The following is a 21,262-nucleotide window of genomic DNA, read 5'->3' as shown; positions in this document are numbered from 1 at the left end:
TTCTGTTCTGGGAACAAAGCACTTCTCATATCGCTCCTCTCAACACCCTTTGAATTTGACTTCTCTCTTGGATTGAGGTACTCCGCAAAATGTCAAATAGTGCTGCAAACTTGACTTGTCCTGAACCTGGTCAACCTTTTTCTTCGCTGCCAGGCTACAACGTTTGCGCAAGCTCGACTAATGAAACAACGATAAGAATGGCCATGACGGCTTGCTGTCATCCAAACGAAGTAACTGCTTTTAGCAACTGTGGGCTTCAATGCACTATTCCGGATACATATCTCCAGAATCTAAGGGTTAGCGATCCGCTCGCTAAAGTCTGGGAAGTGACGGACAACTTTACCGACTGTGTGTTGGACCGTCACAATAATGTTACATCTGCACCGACGATAGCTTGTCATCTGCCTGAGTTCAACGTGAACTCTACTGGGATTTCAACTTCGCTCTACGGCCAATCGAGCGGAATTTTACAATGGTGGTTGTTACTTCATTTTGCGACGAAACTTTTCGTGCTTTAAAACGCGCATTATAAGGGGTTTATATGAATACTCAACATACTATTTTTGCAAGTATGGAAGAAAAGTCTTCACGCAATTTTTTTTCTTTTTTTTTTGGGCATATGCAATTGTCACCATCAGGTTGAGTCTTTAAAGAAGTTATCTTTAGATATCCATGGTTGCGCTTAGCGGTTTCAAATATCCAGTTTATCAGCACCGTCCATGGTGTCTCTCATATCCGCCTAGGCTTTATCTAGGCCGCAGTGTCCTTTAGGGACAGAACTCAGTAAACAGAACCAAGGAACCCCCGAACGATGGCATCTCCATCCGATGACGATCAACCACAACCAACCCTAACGGATACGGAAAACTTCTTATGTACACATACGTCTTTAATCTTATCTATAAGATTAAGATTATTATTAAGAATATAGTATCTAGCTTTTATATAATTAATAATTGTCTCTCAAAGATATTATCATCCATGCTTTTACGATTCATGCTCATTATTATTCTTGGATGTCGTGGTTGGCAGAGGAAACCTAGATCTGGCCATAGGAACGGATCACGGAGCCGAGGACGGAGCCGCCAGTCAATAACTATCATGACTCTACAGTAGGCATTAGCTGGTTCACTCTAGATATACCGGATGATTCATTGGAGCCGCAGAACCGCATGTCCTCCCCCCGACTAAAATAGAAACTAGCACATAGAACACAGATCTATAGTCTCGCCATGTTATTTGCTAATAGAACCTCGAATATGAGTGGATAACTGCAATCTATAACGTAAAAACCAATGCCAGTAGGCACCCAACAAACAACTGGCTAGATTCGCTTGCTTCCTCGTAAGTCTTGAGGGTCTCTAAAGCTGGTAACGGGGCCAGGTAAATTTAGTTCTTTATTAGAGCATCATTTTGCAGTCGGCTCCTAGGAACGAGTCCTTCTGAGTAGTGGAGGTTCGTCTGATAATCACCACTGCTTATCCATTTCTAGTACCAACACCTCGGTCTAGCAGACCAGAACGGTGGGGTGCTCGCTTTCCGCGTGGAGAGTTGATCAGAAAACCGAGAACCTCGTCCAATGTGCATTCACCCTTGCGGACCGAGGTCTATCATGCCCCAGAGAGCGAGGTTCCACCGTTTCAGTGACGAGACACCGTAGTTGACTGTAGCTCCAAGTACTCATGCAAGGCTATTAAACGGTGCTGGATTCAGAGTACCTGAGGTCCGGATTCTATTCACATTTGGTAATCTACGAGGCAATGTAACTGGCTCCGGGAATGAACGGACTCATTAAAAGGCTTCTTAGAACCTTTGAAAACAGGAGTATCACGCTAGACTGAAGTCACATGTATACTCCAAAATATGGATTGATATCTTTGTTTTTGAGATAAAACAGACTATTAAGATATTTTCAATTCTCCATTGGACTCTCTTAACCTTTTCGCCTTTTTCATCATATATAGTAAGACTTTTCAGACCTTCGGGATTGATCTGTTCAATGTCCAGGGGAGGCCGAATGGCGCCGAGCTCTATGAGACCGGAACATCTACTGCATATGAATGCTTAAACTGCAAAATTTGCACATATCGCTGCTAACTGACCTGCCCTTTGAGTAAGAGCCCAGCTGATACACTGAAGGATCTGGACAGAGTCGAAGTAGTTCAGGAGGTAAAGGAGACTGCCTAGGAACAGTCTTTCAACATGAACTTCTCAAGCTTGATATTGATATCCCGACCACCAGAATATTTGGTTTTCTCGCTATACAGATATAATATAATTTTTCGCTCATTACATATACCTATCCCTTAAATGTGCATGTGGACTCGCGATATCAGGCTATTATAGTTAACAAATTGTATTTTTAACTGTTATCTAGCCCTAAATATATTGACTTAATTATTTTTTTTAAAAGAAAATAGATTATATAGAGCCCTTGAGTCTCTGGGTCTCGAGCCGTGGCGATTGTAGTTCGTTCTTCTAGTCCAAAGTCTCCGATTGACTGTTCATGATATTACCGTGGATAATACGCTCTAGCGAGTGGGATCGCTGGCTCTGTTGAGTGTAGCCATAGGATGAGCTCCAGTAGTATATTGATAGAATATTGAAGAAGTAAAGGCTTATATATATACGGCCTATATAATCAATCTGAGAATGGGTATACAGAGAAAGAAGATGATTATAGCTTGAAAATAGGCGTCACTCCAGCCCACTCCCCCTTCGCTCGCTCATCCCAATATCCATCTTTGCCCGACTTCAGCTTCCACACCACTTCACCGCTCGCAGATTCCGGAACATTAGTGAACCAGCGCGGGTGATACACGCCGCCACTTTCCTCCAGCTCGCGCCGTCGTTCACGCTGCTTTTCTTCTAGTCTCGCTTTCAAACTTTCTGCTGAATCTAAATTGCCAGCTTCGAGGGCCCGTTGGTCCGGTCGAAGCCGCGAGTCGGTGGGTGGGATTTTGGATTCTTCGATGGCAGTGGTTTCGTTCAGGGTGGCCGCGAAAACGGGGAAGCCGTAGCGTTTGGACGCCTCGTCAACGAGGGGGCCGACTGTCCATATGGTTTTGTTGGTGACGGAGCCATGCTCTGTCAGTTGTAACGAGCTGGTCCATGTGCCGGATAAGCCCAAGGGCAGCTCATGGCCGTGAATGTCGAAGGCTTTGACGGTGATCTCTTCGCTGCGGCCCGAGAACATGCCGCCGGCTTTGAAAGTCGCAACAGTCTTTTGACCTGTGGTCTCGTTGACTACGATCATTTCTCCCACAGGCTCAACGTACTTCTCCCCAGCGATGATATTTCGCAGGAATGATGTTGCACTGCCCCAGCTGAATTGCTCTCCGCTCGCATGTAGACTAAGTCGAGTCTTGCCGTCCGTATTGATCTCAGCGGATTTGCCCCAGAATTTCTGCGTTGGCATGGGCGATTGGTTCAAGCTCCAGTCCCTGCTGTCGGCTTGGTAAGCAAGCTGGACTGGGCGATGCGAGACTTTCTCGGCGATCATCCTGAACCCTCGATCTTCGCGAACCAGTTCAAATGTTTCTCCGAGAAGCGGGTTAAATGGTTTCCGAATTGCCCGCTCTTTCACCCGACTTGTCGATAAATTAGATAGCGCGAAAGCTGTAACGTAGATTAAGCGTTCCAACACGTCGGTGGCAGTAGCGGCCTTGTCTAGTAGAGCGGAATATTCCATGCACTCCACAGCTCGCTGGAGCAAGGAAAGAGGCTCGTTTGCAGACACAGGCATAGATATTGCCGACAAGTCTTTGCCTACGTTCTTCCGTAAGAACCCGATCAGACTCGGCGGTGGCATAACGGGGGCTGATACTGTCTTTCGTCGCTTCACAGCATCCAATGGTAGGGGGGTTAAGGATTTCGGTTTTGAAGGGAATAATATCGACAAGTTCTCCCTTCCGATTCCCTTTCGCGTGTAGTCGCTGCGAGCATCGTCACTACCGGATGATGCAGCGTCGTCCTCCTCTTCAACATTTTCTACCTCGGCTTCAACATCCGAGTCGTGCTGAATGGTGAGGAAAGATGATGCTGGACCATCCTCGGCATCGAAAAATTCTTGAGACGCTTCCGAGTCTATGCTGATTCTTGAGCTTACTAGTGAAACCGGTGCTTGTCGTCGCTGCTTGCTTTCCGATATTAAGCCAGAAAATTCAGAAACAACCTTGTCCAGGTCGCGGAGGAGGGCCATAAGGTGGTCGTGAATTTCGTCGTCATGGTCAGGGTGGCTGATAATACTTCTCGGCTTTCGCTCACCAGCCACCGAGGCTTCGCTCGAGGGGCTCGGAGCAGCTAGACCATTATTGCGCTTGGTCATAGTGCTGGCACTGGTTTTGCGTTTCCAAAATGATGGTCGCTTATGCTGGGACTCCAAATAATCATCTGGAGTTGAAGAGGGATCTGCCGGGTTTGCTTGTGGGCTGGGCGAGCGTCGTCGATCTACCGCCGTGACTGGCGTAGATGCGGTACTGAGGTATTTGGGATCGGTGTCTTTGGCTAATCGTCGTACTGCATCTCTAGACCCTGATACTTTGCTAACTAAACTTTCGATTTGCTCCCATTCACGGTCCTCGGCAGGATTCGGTAGGTGGCGTGACGTCGAATTCGAAGGGATTTGTAGAAGAGGAGAGGCGGGTGAAAGGGCTTTGTCCTCCTTTGTTTGCTTCGATGCCTTTTCCAATGCAGTCCGCCATGCCGCAAAATCCTGTTCGTTAGTTGCACGAAGGTGCCAGATTTCAGCTCCAGAGTCGATTGAGATCTCCCGCCTCGGCGCATTAGCAGCGACTGCTGCAAGCTGGAGAGGTATAGCACCACGAAGCGCCGAGGAGTTTCGGTCGTGGTAGTAGGAAAGAGTAGAGGAGGTGTAGTCGAGCGAGAAAAACCGACGAGCCCATCCCTGATGTCGCTTGCGGCGTCGCTTTTGTAGTATGCCTGTATGAACCAGAGCTGGCGCGCCATTTATCGAGGAAATACTTTGGCGATGTTTTGTCCGCTTTGCGTTGGACGAGGAGCGGGCTTTGGTCATGCGCAGTTCATCGGTTGAGCCGTTCGGGCCGTTTGTTGGACGCAGCTTGGGCGAGACTCGATGTCCACTGCCCCCGATGCTGCCCAGGGCCTGCGAGTGGTGCACCTGATGGACAGATTGCGGCGGCATGGAGGTCGGATATGTCACCAGCACAAACGTCGCCATCTTCCCGGTCGTCTTGGAAAAGGTATTGTCAAACACCAGCGCATAGTTGCCGCCCTCGTGCGCGGACACGTCGTACGTCCCCTGCGAAATCTTGTCGGCCTCGCATTTTCCCACCCATTGGATCTGTTTCAGCCCCGCGCCTTTGAGTTTCTCGATCACGGCGGATGCTGGCGGAGCGTCGGACGAGTCCTCGAGGCTCTGCGAAACGGAGGCGGCCACAGTCGTCGACGAGCCGGACGCGGCGGGCTGCTCGATGCGCTTGAAGATGCCGAAGTTGAGGGATTTCTTATGAGGCTGCAGACTCCACGAGATGGTGTGGTCGCCTTTGACGCTGACCCATCGAACTAGGTAAGCCTGAGTTCAGGTTAGCTTTGCACACAAGAAGATAGTAAGATTGGTGGTAGTAGGACTCGCCTTGCTGTGGATCTCAAGCTCTTCCATTCCCGCCATGCTGTTCTGTCTCCTGTCGATTCTTAGGGAGCAGCAGCAGCATAAGCGGTGGTCGAGGGAGGAAGTGGTGGATGGTTCACGCGGAAGGCGAAGGAGAGTAAGGTGACACCTTGCACTATGAAGGCAGCTGCCAGACGCGGACCGCGCGGAAGCACAACTCAACCACAACACAATAATACAATCACCAAAGTGCACTCTCGGAATACGCCGGGTTGCATGGACGAGGGGTTCGTGGATAGGTGATCATTATTTGCGCCCGAGTTATTTCTTCTATCTGCTTCTATTGACATAAACTCGACAATATCCATAGCAGTCCGCTTACGCGCCGAAAAGCTTACCCCGATCAGCCTCCAGCCGAGGCTCCACCATTGCCAATTTCATCGTAGCTCGTCGCAGTCATCCTATTAAGGCAAAATGCAGCTGACCGTGTCGCCCTGGCTGTGTTTGATCCCCATGATAGCGTCTTTCAGGTCAGGCCCTGACCGCGCGATGTCTTGCTCATGGCCTTATGACTGGTCGCCAATCGCCTCTTCAGGATATAATTAACTGCAAAGAGACTGAGCGACGGCTCGACGCTCTAATGCCGCTTCCATTCTTCTTCTTCTTCGTCGTCGCATCATAGCCTCGGATGGGTTCACGTGTCGGTCTCCAGTTGACGCCGCTGCCGAAGTGGGGGTTGCGTTACCATTCGTGAAGAAACCGACGTCCGAGCAAGGGCTAATGCAGTAGGGATAGTGGGGGATATGTATATGATGTACTGAATGAAGGAGCTACGTTACTAATCTGACTAGAGAATTCCATGAGGTCTTGCCAATGAAAGTGCAAAGTTCGAGCATATATGATATTCAAATGGGTATCTCAATTCGGGTTGTATGATACCCCAGATGGAATAAAGATAGAAGACCAACCCTCGAAAAGTAGACGCCAGCTGTTGGTCAGTAGGTAGAGCCAAGATACGATTCTTTATCTCGGGTAATTGTGACAATGTACATCTATTCACTCTGATAAGTCAGCTAGCTGGTTAGACCAACCACCTCCTTCTCCATCCAAGTCTCTCGCTATACGCTGGCCCATTCTAAACTTGGTAACATGCGACCCAAAGCCCACTCTCTCACCATCCTGAATCCCAAACATAAGTTTTGTATTCTTCATCATATAGCCAGGCAGAACCGCGTCCTTCAAGCCAATGTTACTGCTCAGTTCGTCGAGTTCTTTATTCCGTGTTGACGTTACGATTGAGGAAAATGACATGCCGCGACTAATGCCATTGATCAAAAGACATAAAAGGCCGACTATGGTCCAAAATAAGGCCAAGATGAATGATACCCCGTATGTCAGGGTCAATGTTCTTCTTTTGTATACGTATCTTGTTTGAGGGGTGCTGACTGCGCCGGTAGTCTTAGTTCTGCTTAGGCTCCTAGAACAGGCTTGTAAGTACATATAGCATTATATTTGTACATATGTAATGGAAAGGGAACTAACCAGAACTCGTCGTTGCTAAACAGACTCAACGTTATATTTCTAAACACTTCTTCAACAATATCCTCAAAACTCAGCTTCCGGGCTAGTGCTCGATCGGCTTGTGAAATGTGGTATGGTTTCTCGATCCATTTAACTGGTATATTGTCGACAGTAGTCAAAGTGGTATGTAAACCGTTTATTGCATCCATAACTAAATATTCAAGAGCAGGACTAAAGAAATTCGCGCCATTGGATGTTGCTTTCACATGTAGAGAAGGAGTCGTTTGATCCTTTGACCTGTTTCCAGCAACATACCAAGAACCATTCAACATCTTTGTCAAATACTCATTGTTCGCAGCGTAGACTTTATTATCAAACTGACGCCCTAAACCTTTCGTCTTCGTGTTCGACAGGTCTGTAATCGTCTGAAATGATGTTGTAGATGTGAATTTTGCCTGGTACATAAAATCAGTATGCTCGCAAGCCAGCATTGTTCCCATGAACTGAACCCCCAAAAGCCCCATATCGTTAGTCAAATTGGGTGGTCTGATGATACACCCTATATAAACGACTCCGCTCCAGTGAGTGTTTGATGGAGCTGCATTTTTGATAGCTTTTTGTATCATATCGTTCGTATTCTGGTCTGTTGGAGGAGAGCATTGAATACCAGGAGCCCGGAAAGTAAGGTTGTACGTGGTATTAGGGCTAGTTACTGCCATTGGTAGGACCTTTCCGCCGGATATGGTTTCTAGAGCGATTTGTTGAAATGCTGGGTTTATATTGACTGCCTCTGATAGGAGATCGCGGGTGGTCTGGGTCTGGTCGGATAGGATGTAGTTTGAGGTGTTTGCAAAATTTAGAACAGGCACAGAAACATGTCGATTAATGGCTACGCTTGATTGTGCCACGTTCAAAGTGGCCTGCGTGAATTGACTTGTCAAAGGCATGAGTCTAGTTTTTGTTAGCAAGTTCAATGTTATTTTGGCAAATTGGTCTCGTCTGTCACGTACAATGTACACGCGGCAATGAGCCAGCATATCGGCGCCTCACGAACAAAAGCCGGTTTCATAAACGACAAAAAATTGGAAGAGCCAGTAAAAATACTATCCAATGCCTTGACTGTATGCCTTTTCGACCGCATTCGTACCCACGCATACTGGTTATAAGCGGCATTGATTGCTGCACCAAAACAACTTTGCGCAATCCATGAAATCGCAGTGCCAACCTGAAGATACAGTTGCTGTGTATTGAACTGCGTAAAGCCGAGAATGTCGCTGACAACGGTTCCGTGTAGGTACTGGTAAAAGTAATGATGGGCAACAGCAAATCCGCCACCGAGGATCAAGTACCCAAATAACTGGAGATAGGCGGCCCAGAAGGTACGCCATTTGAATGCTGACTGTTGGCTTTTCCGTGGAGGGTTTTTCAGTGGAGGCTGGTTTCGTTGTTGGGGATGTTGGATGAAATTCTCCTGGCTTGGGTTTTTGGACGGAGCGGCTTCTTCTAGCTCCTCTAGGCAGGAATTCGTCTCCATAATGGCCGAGTCTTCCATATTCCTAATGTAATAAGTTACATATGTAATGGTAGTGTTTTCATCTGGATGGAGAGGTTTAGGTATGAATAAGGAGCATTCAGATAGTCAAGGTTAACTATATATAAACGTATGTTCCTTAATATGAAGGTTTAGGTAACACTGCAATTCACTTGTCTCCTGAGCTACTTCAAATGTTGGCTTCTGATAATAGTATCTACGGGAGGGTGCATCAATTGTACAACCAGGAAAATAATTCCTATATATAAAGTTTCGCTGCCAGCCTCCAGCCTCCCAGTAACGATTTCCAATAATGATACAAACTTATTTGTATCTATTCCAGTCTATTCATTAGCCTATCTTTCATTTTATGGGGGAAGAAATAGGCTTTAGTCATGCCATAAATTGATACTAGGCATAAATATTGTAAATCGGATTACCTAATTCAAAGCGTGGTACATAGAGTCAGGTGTTGATTTCGTGATGATTGGGTTACACCAGCCTTGCTCCTATCAGCTGCATAAAATTCCTCGAACTTTTAACAGCCATATTCGAATATTACCTGTGGAACACTCATTTCTATCTATTAATAGGATGTCCATAATATGTACAAATAGAGCATATCTATCCCCCGAATTCATATTTGGGCTGACCGCGAGCATCTGCAGGCTTAAACCTAAACATATGCCCCCCGTCATCACCTGGAATTTCTCTCTGCCCTCGCCACTTTCCGCTCGCCATGAAAATAATATCATGATCCTTTCCTCCCCAAGTCGTACAAGCTGGGTTGCGAGCTGTGAAAGTAATGTCTTTCAAATGTCGACCCTCTGGGCTGAACACCATGACCCGATTCGAATCAAACATGGCGATCCATAAGTTACCATTTGTACTACATTCGTTAGTATTGTATATATGTAACATAAATAATACAAGTAGACATACTCAACGACCATCCCATCCGGCTCGCCGAATGAATTTCGTCTGTCGACTAAAAGTCGCTTGTTTGAGATATTGCCACTCTCGACATCAAAGTCGTATGCGTATACAACCATGGCTACCGAGTCATGGAAATAGACTGCCAAGTCAATAAAAATGACATCGAAAGGCTTCAAGAGTTGAGGCTTACATGTTTTGTTATCCGGACTCCATCCCAAACCATTGCCACACACCACACCCTCTTCAATCATCAAATGCAAACTCCCGTCAGGATCATACCTCCACAGCCTGCCTTTGGGAACTCCATAACTCGCCGGAAGCTGATTTGGTCCATAAGACATAGCCTTCTTGTCTATTTCAGCTAGCCAAAAACGGCCCTTGGCATCGACACCGCCATCATTGAAGCGCAAGTTCTCACGCTGATCCGTCGGGATGATCTCCTTGACAACCTCCAGCTTCCCGGTCTCCTCGTCGATGAAGCATACGCCCTGGTAATACGCAGCAATGTAGCTTCCCGGCTTGCCCTTGCGGAAGAACTGCACCGTCACACTGTCTTCCAAGTGTAACACACGTGCCTCTCCGACAGCATCGCCCGTCTGCGGATCGACTTTGAGAATGTACAACTCGGCCGGCTCAGCGAGACAGTCTACCCAGTGCAGCGTTGAGTCGCTGGCACGATAGATTGGGGCTTCGCCCAGAACCATGTGCCCTTTGGGACAGTAGTAGAACGGCTTTCCGCCGTCTATAACCTCTAGTCCTGCCTCGCTATGCATCGTTATGGTTTGGTTGGGTGCAGACTATCGTCGAAGTTGGAAACCGTTCTGGACCGCAATTTAAGTTTTTGACTTATCGTTTATCGACAGGTTGAAATAGAAAATAAATGGTTCGTGAAATAATGATTCTCGAGTCCGCGATACCATCCCACCTAAGATGGTGGGCAGTCGCGCGCATGACTCGCATTCCCCAGACATCCCGCGCAGGCCCCATCGCGATAACATTTGAAGCCATATGATAAGCTACCACTATTAGGATGCTCTGACTCGTAGTCTCAGAGATAACTGTTACATTTACTATATTTACTGTCCCATGCCAGAGATGCGATGATGGGTCCACCAGATGTGTACATATGTATCTGTAATCTTTTTCAGTCTTTCTGTTAACTGGTGTAACGGCCGAACGTCATAGGGCTAGGGTTAACCAATGTCTTCAGAATCTGCCTCTCGCTGGGCCAGAACGAAAGATGCCTTCACCTCCTGGCGGGCCTTTCATGATGCCATCCGGCTGAAGAGCGCCTCTTCAATGCTCGCCAATGAGGATCTGCTACCATCACCTCCTGAACGACAGACATGGACGGTGTGGAATTTCTTTGCGTACTGGTAAGTACTTACACATATATACATATACGTCACTTGATGCTATGGAAGATGCTGACAAGATTGATAGGTGGAGCGAGTCCTGGGCCGTATCAACCTGGAGCATCGGGTCTTCTCTCATCGCTCTAGGCGCAACAGTGCGAGATGCCTTACTGGTCGTGCTGTTCGCGAACATCCTGTCGTCCGTCGTCATTGTTCTCAATGGCCGCGCCGCTGCTCGATACCATGTTGGCTATCCCGTGCTCGCGCGAGTCACGTTTGGAATATACGGATCCTATTTCTTTGTCGTCTTGCGAGCCATCTTAGGTATTATATGGGGTAAGTTTGGATTTCATCGAACCAGTTGACGTAATGAACAGCGCTAAGAAGAATTAGGTGGTGTGCAGCTGTATTTCGAAGGCCAGTTTATTTCAATTTGCCTTCGATGCATCTTCCCTAGCTGGACGAGCCTTCCGAATAAAATCCCAGCGGTATCTCCCCTCTACATTAAAATAACACGTATGTAAAATGCGTGACTGATTCGTGACTATGTTTTCAGAGCCAAGAAATAACCACACAAGTCATGGTTGGATTCTTCCTCGCATTCGTCTTCACACTACCGCTGATGTTCATCCACACATCGAAAATCCGGCACTTGTTCAGCCTCAAATCCATCATCTTCCCTCTCGCCGCCCTGGGAGTGGTATGCTGGGCGACAACCGCGAATGGGGGGGTATCATCCAACAAACTTATCGACGCATCCCTCCGCTCGTCGTCCCCCTCAGTCTTTGCATGGGGCATCGTATCCCAATTCAACTCCGTCATGGGTGCCAATTCCGCCCTCCTCGTCACTGTACCGGACCTCGCGCGCTACTCACGCACGAAAAACGCCCAGTTATACGGGCAAGTGCTCGGCCTACCCATCGCGCAAACCATCTGCGCTGCTTTCGGCATCATCGCCACCTCAGCCGTGCACAACATGTACGGCGAGGCGTACTGGAATCCGTACGACCTGCTGAATAGTGTATTGGATCATTCGTATACGTCCCGCTCCCGCGCGGGCATCTTCTTTGCCGCTGCTTCCTTTGCGTTTGCGACAATGGGCACGTCGGTGGCCTGCAACATCGTCCCATTTGCAGCCGACGTGACCTGTTTGGCGCCGAAATATGTGAATATTATACGCGGCCAGTTTATCTGCCTGATTATCGCCTTTGCGATTGTTCCATGGTGAGTCTTGACACTCACTCTCCCTACTTTGAACGGGGGGCGGTTGAGCTGATTGGTATTTGGTATTATAGGCGCATTGTGTCCTCGGCGAACGGATTCCTTAGTTTTCTGAGCGGATACTCGATCTTCCAAGGCTCCGTCGTGGCGATTATGAGCGTCGACTACTTTCTTATCCGGCACGGCAACCTGTATCTCAGCGACATGTTCACGGCATCGCGGCTTGGACGGTACTACTACAGCTACGGCGTGAACATGCGCGGGATAGCGGCGTTCATCATCGGCTTCGTGCTTCCTCTCCCGGGTTTCGTGGGGAGTTTCGGTACTGTTAGTGTTAGTGCCGCCGCCACGCACATGTTCAATCTCGGCTGGTTGTTGAGTTATTTTGTTGGCGGGGTTTCGTATGCCGTGATATGTTTCGCGACGGCCAGGAGTATGATGAAGGGTAGCAGGGAGGCCCCTTTTGAAGGGAATGTGCCGCATCATATCGAGACGGGGTCGGGGCATGATCGGTTGATAGTTGATGGCATGGAGATTGTTGGATTGGCCGATCATGAGCATGAGCATGGCCCTGAGGGTATGCAGAAGGGGGCCGCTATGACGGAGAAGCTGGCGGTTTAGTGTATAACACCTGTATACCAATCTATCGCATATTCTAATACACCCATTTACGAGTCCTACCCATCAACTACATAGATAGATAGTTATAGTAGTAGTAGTAGTAGTAGTAGTAGTAGTAGTAGTAGTAGTAGTTGCTCTCATTTCCCTGTTTTAGTTGACTTCCATACTATCGCTGCTATACAGGATTGTGCTCTACCTGAAGATCGCATAATTGGCTAGAGCTATCTAGATCGCTTATTTAAAATTTCTGAATCCTAAGCTAGCTAAAATAGAAATGATGTTAAAAACATATATAAATTCTGAATGGCTATATAAATCAGTCCTTACTATATAAAACGCTTAAGTAAGTTTTAAATATAGTATTTTATCCTTACCAGCATAAAATCAACTGATTAGATTTAGTTTGAGTTCTAGCTTTCTAAATACAACTAAAAACTAATAATTCAAGTCTTTTAATATAAATATATAACTTTTATTAAATGATATTACTTGGAGGAGCATTATAGGATGTTTACTTGCGGCCACTGGCATTGACAGTCGCAGGATACTGAATGGATCTAATCCAGAGAAGGGGTAGCATACAAACAGAAAATAAATACAGTCATTAAGCTAGGAATTCCCATAGCCACCTATACCGGCTCAGAAAAGGATGGGAAACGTGGTGATGTAACAGATATGATCGTCCACATTTCATAATGCTCACAGTACGACTCGCGGTTTCAGTGATTACCAATCATAACATTAACCATTGAAATATCATTTTAAATTTTGAACCAGGAGTTAACGAAGTCCAGGGGGCAATCGAATTGACATCATCGGATAGTGTTTCCTCGGTTTTTGATAAATATATATATATATATTAATCATGACATTTGTATGATTTGCCTCGGCTGTCGCATGTCGGGACTTGATGATGGTAATATCGTCTTATTGTAGTTCTCTTCGGCCCCTAATAGTAGACCAGCGTCGACATTTCAAGAGATTTTCTTCCTTAGGTAGAGAGAGAGTGGTCGCCGATAACCGGTCACCCGCGTTAACCAATGATGCGGAGCTCGTACATATGGTCGTCCAGAATTTAGTCCTTTTGTTTCAGCATAATTTAGATCATAAGGTACAACCGCGGAGAGTCGGCAACTGGTAGTTTGATTACGTTAGCAAGAAACGTTCTTTATAGTGCCATACAGTGCAGAAAAAACAATTATCATTGTTGCAAATCTACTGGATACCAAGCATACGAGGAAAGGAAAGCTAGCTACAGAACGCACTCGAAGTGTTGACCTATTGTGGGGCACGTACAACCTGGCAATCCGTCAAGGTGGCTGCTTCGTGTATTTTGAATCCATCACCAAATGGAAGAACTGCCCTTTGAGGGAGACTATCCGATCAGACGCAGGGGTTAGTCCTTGGGCCGAGTTATATTGCGGGGTTACTTATTAACTACTATACGAAGGCATGTGATTGACCTCAAAACGTCAACAGGTCGATTTTATTGGCTTACAGAATAAGATATTGCCGATGATAAATACCGGGGATCTCTTCATCTTCCTGGTACCTGCAATAGGGTCCGGTGGAAGGGACGGGGAAACGGCGGAGAAAAGTTGCTGGCGCATTGCTCGAGGGGGAACTGCCGAATATCGATTCCGAATGTCTTTGATAGCAATGTCAATCAGATCAATAATGATGTCTTCTAGTCCATCAAACACAGCTCCTTCTACCGATGGCCGAGGAGCCATAGGGAGTGATTATAGGATTAAAAAGAACCCTTTTCTTGAATAGTCAAACTGATTAGATTGCTAAAACATCGTTTTCATACTAACCAGATAAATAAAACACCAAAGACTAGGAATATGTTTCCTCTTATTAGTACTCTCTTTTTCTTGTCGGGGCTTCTAGCCTCTGATGTTCACGCGGCGGAAACTCCAACTGTGACTATTGCTTCCCCTGCTGCCACAGTCGTTGGGAAATCCAATGGTACAATTGATACTTTCAATGGCATCCCTTTTGCGCATCCCCCTACCGATACTGACCGTTTTAAACCTCCGCGGCCAATTGAGACATCTCTAGGACTAATTATGGCGACGAATGCGCCCACATCATGCCCCAACTTCATCGCAAATATTAAGGGTGGTTTCCCGGCGGACATCCTGGGCATTATCGTAAACAACCCCCTCATACAGAATGTCACCAACATGGGAGAGGATTGTCTTACTATCAATGTTATTCGCCCAGCCGGTATTGATATATCAGCCAAACTGCCGGTGGTATTCTGGATTTATGGAGGAGCCTTCGAACTGGGATCCAATGGGATGTACAATGGCACTGATATCGTGCAGTACTCAACTGATTCCGAGAAACCGGTCGTTTTCGTTGCAGCAAACTATCGTGTCGCAGGTTTTGGCTTCCTGGGTGGCGAGGAAATCCTCGCCGATGGGGCATCTAATGTTGGGTTGCTTGACCAAAGGCTCGCACTGCAGTGGGTTGCAGATAATATTGAAAGATTTGGAGGAGACCCCTCTAAAGTAACCATTTTTGGGGAGTCTGCAGGCTCAATGTCGGTATTAGATCAAATGGTCTTATATGATGGAGACAACATCTACAATGGGAAACCTTTGTTCCGGGGTGCAATCATGGATTCTGGCTCAATATATCCCACTCTTCCAGTGGACAGTGAACCCGCTCAAGAAATTTACGATGCTGTGGTCGCTAGTGCTGGTTGTTCCTCAGCCGTAAATACTTTAAGTTGTCTCCGCTCTCTTGATTACTCTACAATGCTGAATGCTCTATGCTCAGTGCCGAGCTTCCTCAGTTACTATGATATTGCACTCTCATATCTGCCTCGCCAGGATGGTAAAATACTCACCGATGCTACCGATAACTTGGTGAGACAAGGAAAAATCACCAAGGTCCCTTTCATCGTCGGAGATCAACAAGACGAAGGTACCCTTTTTGCTATATTTACATCAAATATTAGCAATACTGATGACGTTATCGACTATTTTACAAGTATTTATTACCGCAATGCTACATCAGAAATAGTGTCCGGTCTAGTTGGTCTTTATCCAGACAATCCTTCTGCCGGCGCCCCATATAACACTGGAATCTGGAACAACTGGTATCCGGAATTTAAGAGGATGGCTGCAATAATTGGTGATATACTCTTCATCCATCAACGCCGACTGTTTCTGCAGGAAACTTCTCGACTCAATCCTGATGTCCCATCATGGTCCTTCCTATCTTCTTATGATGAAAACACTCCCATAGTCGGGACAACTCACGGCACCGACGTGTTGAAATTGTTTTTCCAGTCTCCTTTAGATGAAAGCGCAAAGACCATTTTGGATTACTATCTTTCCTTTGTCTACAATCTAGATCCAAACGTCGGAAGTAACCGACCAAACTGGCCGCAGTGGAGCACGAGTGGTAACATGCTCACCTTCTTACCATCTGGGACTGGTATTCTAGCAGATGATTTCCGCTCTGAGAGCTATGAATACCTTGTTAAAAATGCGGATTCTCTACGTGTTTGATCTGGAATTGTCAAATGGAGCTAGACGCTAGACTTGAATGACAGGTGGATGGTTAACTGTTGGATTAGCTCAAGAGCTAATTGTATAGTCCTTAATGAACAACATCTCTGTTTCTATAAGTCATACTTTCAAGGCTTTGATGTGGGTCTTACATATTGGGCGTAGTAACACCTGTGAGCAACTTTAACTACGCTTGATTGTTCACCAGCGAGTCTAACAAACAGTCTTAGTGGAAAAAGCCTATCTTGTTACCTAAATGTGACTTGAAAGTTACGTGAATTTCAGAATCTACAATTAACGACCACTGCAGAACATAACAGACAATTCAATGCTAAATCCTCCAACTCATTGTCAGCCGCATGAACAGGATCAGGATGAGTACGCACGATCTCCCATATTATTATCTATGCATGTACTTATCTACAGTAAATAAGCCGAAAAATCAAAGGCAGCCTCATACCCCGCCGTCGCATTAGCCACGGCCTCCAACGCGTCCCAGTTCACGCCATTAATGCCGACCTCATAATCCCAGTCCGAATGCGGATCCTCATTCGGCAGAATCTGCCAGTAGAACCAGGGGATGCCGGCCTTGCTGATCTGGTCGGCCCACGTCTTGATATTCTCGTCTCTGGTGCCGGAATCGAGAGCGGACGACTGATCGCACCGCTGGTTTTCGCTGGAATAGTAGCAGGCGCCCCATTCCTCCATTATGAGTTTTTTATTGCTGGATTGAGCCTTTTGCACGTACGGCGTGAGTGCCGAGGTGGCGAAGTCGCCGGTCCCGTAAGCGTGGATGGCGAGGACATCGAGGTCCGCGCAGCTAAAGTACGCGTCGAGTAGGGAGTTGGCGAGATATGCGCCACCGCCCGTGGTGATTAGGATATTGGAGGTGCCGTTTTGGAAGTTTGAGCGGATCGCCGTGGCCATGGTGCATTGCCATGCAGTCAGGGCAGAGGGGTTTTGCTTTGGCAAAGTTAGATTAAATACGTTATAAGTAGGTTGAAGGGAGGGATTGTACCTGATCATGCATAGCCTCATTCTCCGCTTCGAACGCGAAGATATACTCTGGGCTATCAGCCCATCTCTTATTATTATGCGGATTGACGTGGTTCATGATGTGCGCAATCCGGTTCTTAAAGTAGCCCATTGCATCACTACTCGTATAGAAATCGCCGGTTCCGTACCACGCGCCGTAAATGTCCGGGGGAGTTGCGGAGAGCGCATTGTAGCTGTGCATCGACACGAGCAGCTTGATGCCATAGCCGTGTGCTTTGTCCATAAAATCGTCGAGACGGGACAGCACCGTGTCGTTCCAGTTTCCAGGCTGGCCGGATTCGAGAGAAGGATAATCGTTGATCGGGGTTCCTTTGACGGTGCCAGATTCGCCTGTTCCGAGCAGGTTAGCAGTTGTTTTGCCTTTTTGCTTTCACTTTCTGGTTGGGGTGTACCGTCGAGCCACACTCGAAGGACCTTGACGCCGGCACTCTGTAGCCCTGTGAGTAGTGTTGTTGACTCGTCGTCTGTCAGGCCAGCGGCGTAGTATAGATTGGACCCAGCGAAGGACTGGGCAGCGCGGACTGAGCTCGAAAGAGCTGCAGCCGCAGCTGCAATAGCTAGGGAAAACTTCATCTCAATTGATTTGTATGGCGATAGACAAGTTATCGGATTGATTGTCTACTGTGTCGAAGACGGACGAACCGTCATTTTATAACCTTCCCCAACAACGAAGTGTTAAAAGATCATCATGAATTCATCCCAAATTGCCACGGAGCTCTCCGTCTTGCCTAGCAGTCAAATCAACCTAAATCATCCTGTTTTCCGAATCAAACGTGACTATTCTATAGTTGGTTATTTCACTTGGCCGTCAGATCGTCGTGATTGGCCCGCGGGATGATTTAGGGTTGCAATGGGGTGCCTGAGCATCGGTTTAATCCCAAACGCGATAATGCCCCCAACGACATCTACCCTAGACTAGACGCTAGAAATAGAAAGCTTGTCACGTAGGTGGGTCGTTTGATGAGGCTCTCATTCTTATTTTATACAGTGATACGTACTCGCAAAAGACGGGGAGTTGGGTAATGATTTGCATCAGCTGAAGACTGAATAAGCACCGCCCCTTTTAACTGCCTTAAATGCTACAACATGAATCGTCATCTATTCAAATTCATTCATACATATTGAGTAAGCGTATGTCATATTCTAAGCATCATCTCCGAGAGCCATTCGGCGTGTCGAATTGCGCAGCTTAGCTGCCTTCTTAAACCCTGAACGATCCAAACCAACCGATCGTGTTGATTCGCGAAGCATTACTGGTAGACTGTCCAACACGGCGCGGTTGCCTTGATAGTAGTGTTCCATGAAACCACCCTGCAAGATGCGACGGAGCGACGCGAGTCGGAGCCATTTCCACCACCGGTCGATATTCATGACGCCCTCATTGCCGATTTTGACCTGCCGCTTGCTGCCGTACTGGCGATTGGTGTTTTGGTTGATAGCCGTGCTGAACATAGGGCCCCGACGTGGGTTTTCCACAGTCCTTAGGATGGAGGTGAAGTTGCTGTGTAGACTTTTCTTGTCTTTCTTACTAATGCGCTTACCCGAGACTGTTGCGAGAGAGGAGAGTATTCGCTCTAGTTGTGGTGTGTTGTGGTACGCTGCGTATCGCTTGATTAATCTCGGCCCGTCGCCGTCGCCGTTGGAGGACGATGTGGACCCATTGTCGTCTCCGTCTGAGTCTTCATCCTCATCGTCTTCTTGAGGCGTGTAGCTCTTTTCATACAGCAATGCAATATTTTCACCGGCCGCAACCTGCACTGCCGGATCGCTGCTCTCTAGTTGATCGATAAAGGATTCGACGGCTTCTTCGCTGTCGGCTTCGAGATCGTCAATTTCCGTGGCAAGGAACCCCCATTGTTGGAGCGCAGCAGTGACAGTTGCTGCATCGTCTGTCGCCTCAATGGAGCGGCCATCAGAAGCGACGATGTCCAAGAAGAAATTCATCTGGTCGAGCTTTGCATCGTCGCTTGTTCCGCCAAAGAAGGCGCAGGTTCCCAGACAGTAAATAGCTGCTGCCTTGACAACTGGTGACGTAGAGTCGCGTATGGTGCGGGTCAGCAGTGACTCGACATGATCGTAAATAGTATCGTCGTAAGCCGTCAGGGCGAGGAATTCAAGCGCTTTGAGAGCAAGAGTCGACTCGCGTACGCTTAATTCGTACTTGATACTGCGCAAAAAGGCGGCTAGTAGATCCTGAATATGTGGTCGTATCTCTTCTTCAACGTAGTGGAATTTAGATAGGCGGCAAAATGCCGACAGTGACTCCTCCCTGCCCTGTACGCTGCTTCGCTTGCGATCGAGAATATCGTTAATCCGGTCGGCCAGTTCCTCAGGCCAATCGGTGTTATCGGCCTCGGGATTTTCAGCCAAGTCGTCTAACGAGGTTGTGCTGTATTTCGCAGTATTAGCATATTAGTCCGGCTGTGACGACAGTGGCAGCCTTATTTTCTTGGTAGTGACATCATCCCGCCTTGTTGCCGAGAAGGCAACACAAAATGCAAGAAAAAAATGTAAGGATTAGAGAGAGGATAACTTACCTCCAGGCAGTGGTGTCATCACTCAGATTTCCATTATCTTCATCATCAGATGCGTGTCTGCTAGCTGCGCGTGATGACTGGCGAGAATTTTGGGCAGAGCCAGTGCGGGAGGTATGCCGCGAAGCCTCGCGGGAGAGTGCTTTGCGGGAGACGGTCTTGCCGCTCTCGAGCGCTTGGCGACGCAGGTCATGCATGATGGAAATAAGAGGTAGAGGTGAGAGAGTCGCAAAAGGGGAAGAGAGATAAAAAGTAAACCAGTATTAAGAGATATAACAGATGCAGGTCAAGATTGACCAGTCTGCGATGTGTTGCTAATGGGCGCAATCGATAAGGATCAGGCTGCGGGGTGTTGACCAAGTATGCTATCCTATGGGCACGGTGGGTCTATATAGAGAAATCTGTGGACAATAGAACTGTGGCATATCTGGAAGCAAGAGCATCACAATGTGTTTGGGCGACAAAGAGGGGTAAGGGCAAAGCAGTTGAGAGCTTGAGATGAGGAAGAAAGTTGGACGGTGCAGAGACAAGATAAGTAGACCTGGTCGAATCAGTCATGCGGAAGACGGGGAAAGCGGTGAGGCCCGCGCGGTCTGATTGGGCCAGGCTGCTGGGCACCTGACCCCGCGTTGTACTTTTATTACAATAATTATTTGCTATTGTGATTTGATTGCTATTCTCTGTTCATGCGCCGTTCTACTCCGAAGACGGACTGACAACGCACATGACATGCAGGGACAACAAGCAATGCATGGGCCCTCATAGCATACTACTCAGTCTATGTTCCGCAGACTTGGAGTAGCCTAATTGGTGCAATCTCATTGATTTGGCTGAGAACCAGTTTCGCATTAATGTAACTTGTGAGGGAAAAGTGGAAGTTCCCGGAAGCAATTAAGCCATGATGAATGTGAGGCTCATCTGTTGTTCGCGGTACACGATTCACTAATTGGCCCTTATCACAAGCCAAACACTCCCTACCTCCCTGGTGGTCATATGTCGCGCGGAAAAGCCAATCTTCAATGCGCCGGGGAAATCGTTTTATCATTTTTTGGTACTTTCCTAGTGCATCAGATGTGATTCTCTTGATTGGTCTTGTCCCAATCATGTAGGTGCTTTCCACTTGAGCCAATGCGGTCAACAAAACCGAAGGAGTAGTAAGAAGAGATAGTTGGAATAAATATTAAATAGTTTTGGTTCTGCTAATTCTAATCTTGTGTTTCATTACAGGTTCAGTGTTTATGTATATAAGTTAAGAAGCAAAATTACGCATATTTTGCGCATATTTTGCGCATAAATTGTTGTTGTTTTCATATATTTTTACCTTCAGGCTTTCAGGCTTCTGCATGGTGAGCAAAACAATGACCACACTT

General features: G+C 47.2%; 8 protein-coding genes across 8 annotated transcripts; 2 read left to right on the top strand and 6 right to left on the bottom strand.

Annotated features, from left to right (window-relative positions):
• Positions 1-2,381: 2,381 nt before the first annotated feature.
• On the bottom strand, positions 2,382-6,148 carry BGW36DRAFT_79509 (putative oxysterol binding protein). Its single transcript, XM_046222599.1, has 2 exons — positions 5,615-6,148; positions 2,382-5,554 (listed from the first exon to the last, which is right to left on the bottom strand). The coding sequence occupies exons 1-2, from the start codon at positions 5,648-5,650 to the stop codon at positions 2,678-2,680; spliced, it is 2,913 nt and encodes a 970-aa protein (XP_046065240.1). The 5' UTR covers positions 5,651-6,148; the 3' UTR covers positions 2,382-2,677.
• BGW36DRAFT_442699 (uncharacterized protein) lies at positions 6,149-8,663 on the bottom strand (the record flags this gene model as incomplete). The annotated part of the gene is made up of 3 exons (XM_046221588.1): positions 6,149-7,067; positions 7,133-8,062; positions 8,122-8,663. 3 exons carry the CDS (start codon positions 8,661-8,663, stop codon positions 6,647-6,649), a joined length of 1,893 nt encoding a protein of 630 aa, XP_046065239.1. The 3' UTR covers positions 6,149-6,646.
• A 603-nt stretch (positions 8,664-9,266) lies between these two features.
• Positions 9,267-10,351, bottom strand: BGW36DRAFT_309404 (putative anterior fat body protein; the record flags this gene model as incomplete). The annotated part of the gene is made up of 3 exons (XM_046212400.1): positions 9,267-9,531; positions 9,585-9,717; positions 9,769-10,351. 3 exons carry the CDS (start codon positions 10,349-10,351, stop codon positions 9,267-9,269), a joined length of 981 nt encoding a protein of 326 aa, XP_046065238.1.
• Positions 10,346-12,975, top strand: BGW36DRAFT_402272 (putative allantoin permease; the record flags this gene model as incomplete). The annotated part of the gene is made up of 7 exons (XM_046218846.1): positions 10,346-10,358; positions 10,789-10,954; positions 11,022-11,269; positions 11,327-11,421; positions 11,490-12,157; positions 12,262-12,731; positions 12,959-12,975. 7 exons carry the CDS (start codon positions 10,346-10,348, stop codon positions 12,973-12,975), a joined length of 1,677 nt encoding a protein of 558 aa, XP_046065237.1.
• A 1,459-nt stretch (positions 12,976-14,434) lies between these two features.
• Positions 14,435-16,302, top strand: BGW36DRAFT_402271 (putative extracellular lipase; the record flags this gene model as incomplete). The annotated part of the gene is made up of 2 exons (XM_046218845.1): positions 14,435-14,513; positions 14,669-16,302. The coding sequence occupies 2 exons, from the start codon at positions 14,435-14,437 to the stop codon at positions 16,300-16,302; spliced, it is 1,713 nt and encodes a 570-aa protein (XP_046065236.1).
• Positions 16,303-16,722: 420 nt separating this feature from the next.
• BGW36DRAFT_442689 (glycoside hydrolase superfamily) lies at positions 16,723-18,208 on the bottom strand (the record flags this gene model as incomplete). The annotated part of the gene is made up of 3 exons (XM_046221587.1): positions 17,751-18,208; positions 17,321-17,688; positions 16,723-17,265 (listed from the first exon to the last, which is right to left on the bottom strand). Exons 1-3 carry the CDS (start codon positions 17,929-17,931, stop codon positions 16,723-16,725), a joined length of 1,092 nt encoding a protein of 363 aa, XP_046065235.1. The 5' UTR covers positions 17,932-18,208.
• A 114-nt stretch (positions 18,209-18,322) lies between these two features.
• On the bottom strand, positions 18,323-20,404 carry BGW36DRAFT_392131 (IFRD domain protein). The gene is made up of 2 exons (XM_046217662.1): positions 19,896-20,404; positions 18,323-19,747 (listed from the first exon to the last, which is right to left on the bottom strand). Exons 1-2 carry the CDS (start codon positions 20,087-20,089, stop codon positions 18,502-18,504), a joined length of 1,440 nt encoding a protein of 479 aa, XP_046065234.1. The 5' UTR covers positions 20,090-20,404; the 3' UTR covers positions 18,323-18,501.
• BGW36DRAFT_392130 (uncharacterized protein) lies at positions 20,405-21,253 on the bottom strand. The gene has a single exon (XM_046217661.1). It carries the CDS (start codon positions 20,995-20,997, stop codon positions 20,671-20,673), a length of 327 nt encoding a protein of 108 aa, XP_046065233.1. The 5' UTR covers positions 20,998-21,253; the 3' UTR covers positions 20,405-20,670.
• Positions 21,254-21,262: the final 9 nt, after the last annotated feature.

Source organism: Talaromyces proteolyticus (genome assembly GCF_021365285.1).
Source record: "Talaromyces proteolyticus strain PMI_201 chromosome Unknown BGW36scaffold_17, whole genome shotgun sequence".
In the NCBI taxonomy this organism is placed as follows: Eukaryota; Fungi; Ascomycota; class Eurotiomycetes; order Eurotiales; family Trichocomaceae; genus Talaromyces; species Talaromyces proteolyticus.
This window is presented reverse-complemented; position numbering and strand designations above follow the sequence as displayed.

What these genes read in the sequence shown, in the direction of transcription:
- BGW36DRAFT_79509 (XM_046222599.1), bottom strand. Translation starts at nt 5,650, where the DNA reads ATGGCGGGAATGGAAGAGCTTGAGATCCACAGCAAG. An exon ending in AGCTTGAGATCCACAGCAAG is followed by an intron (nt 5,555 to 5,614) that starts GCGAGTCCTACT and finishes ACCTGAACTCAG; the next exon opens with GCTTACCTAGTTCGATGGGT.
- BGW36DRAFT_392131 (XM_046217662.1), bottom strand. Translation starts at nt 20,089, where the DNA reads ATGCATGACCTGCGTCGCCAAGCGCTCGAGAGCGGCAAGACCGTCTCC. An exon ending in GATGACACCACTGCCTGGAG is followed by an intron (nt 19,748 to 19,895) that starts GTAAGTTATCCT and finishes TGCGAAATACAG; the next exon opens with CACAACCTCGTTAGACGACT.
- BGW36DRAFT_392130 (XM_046217661.1), bottom strand. Translation starts at nt 20,997, where the DNA reads ATGATTGGGACAAGACCAATCAAGAGAATCACATCTGATGCACTAGGA.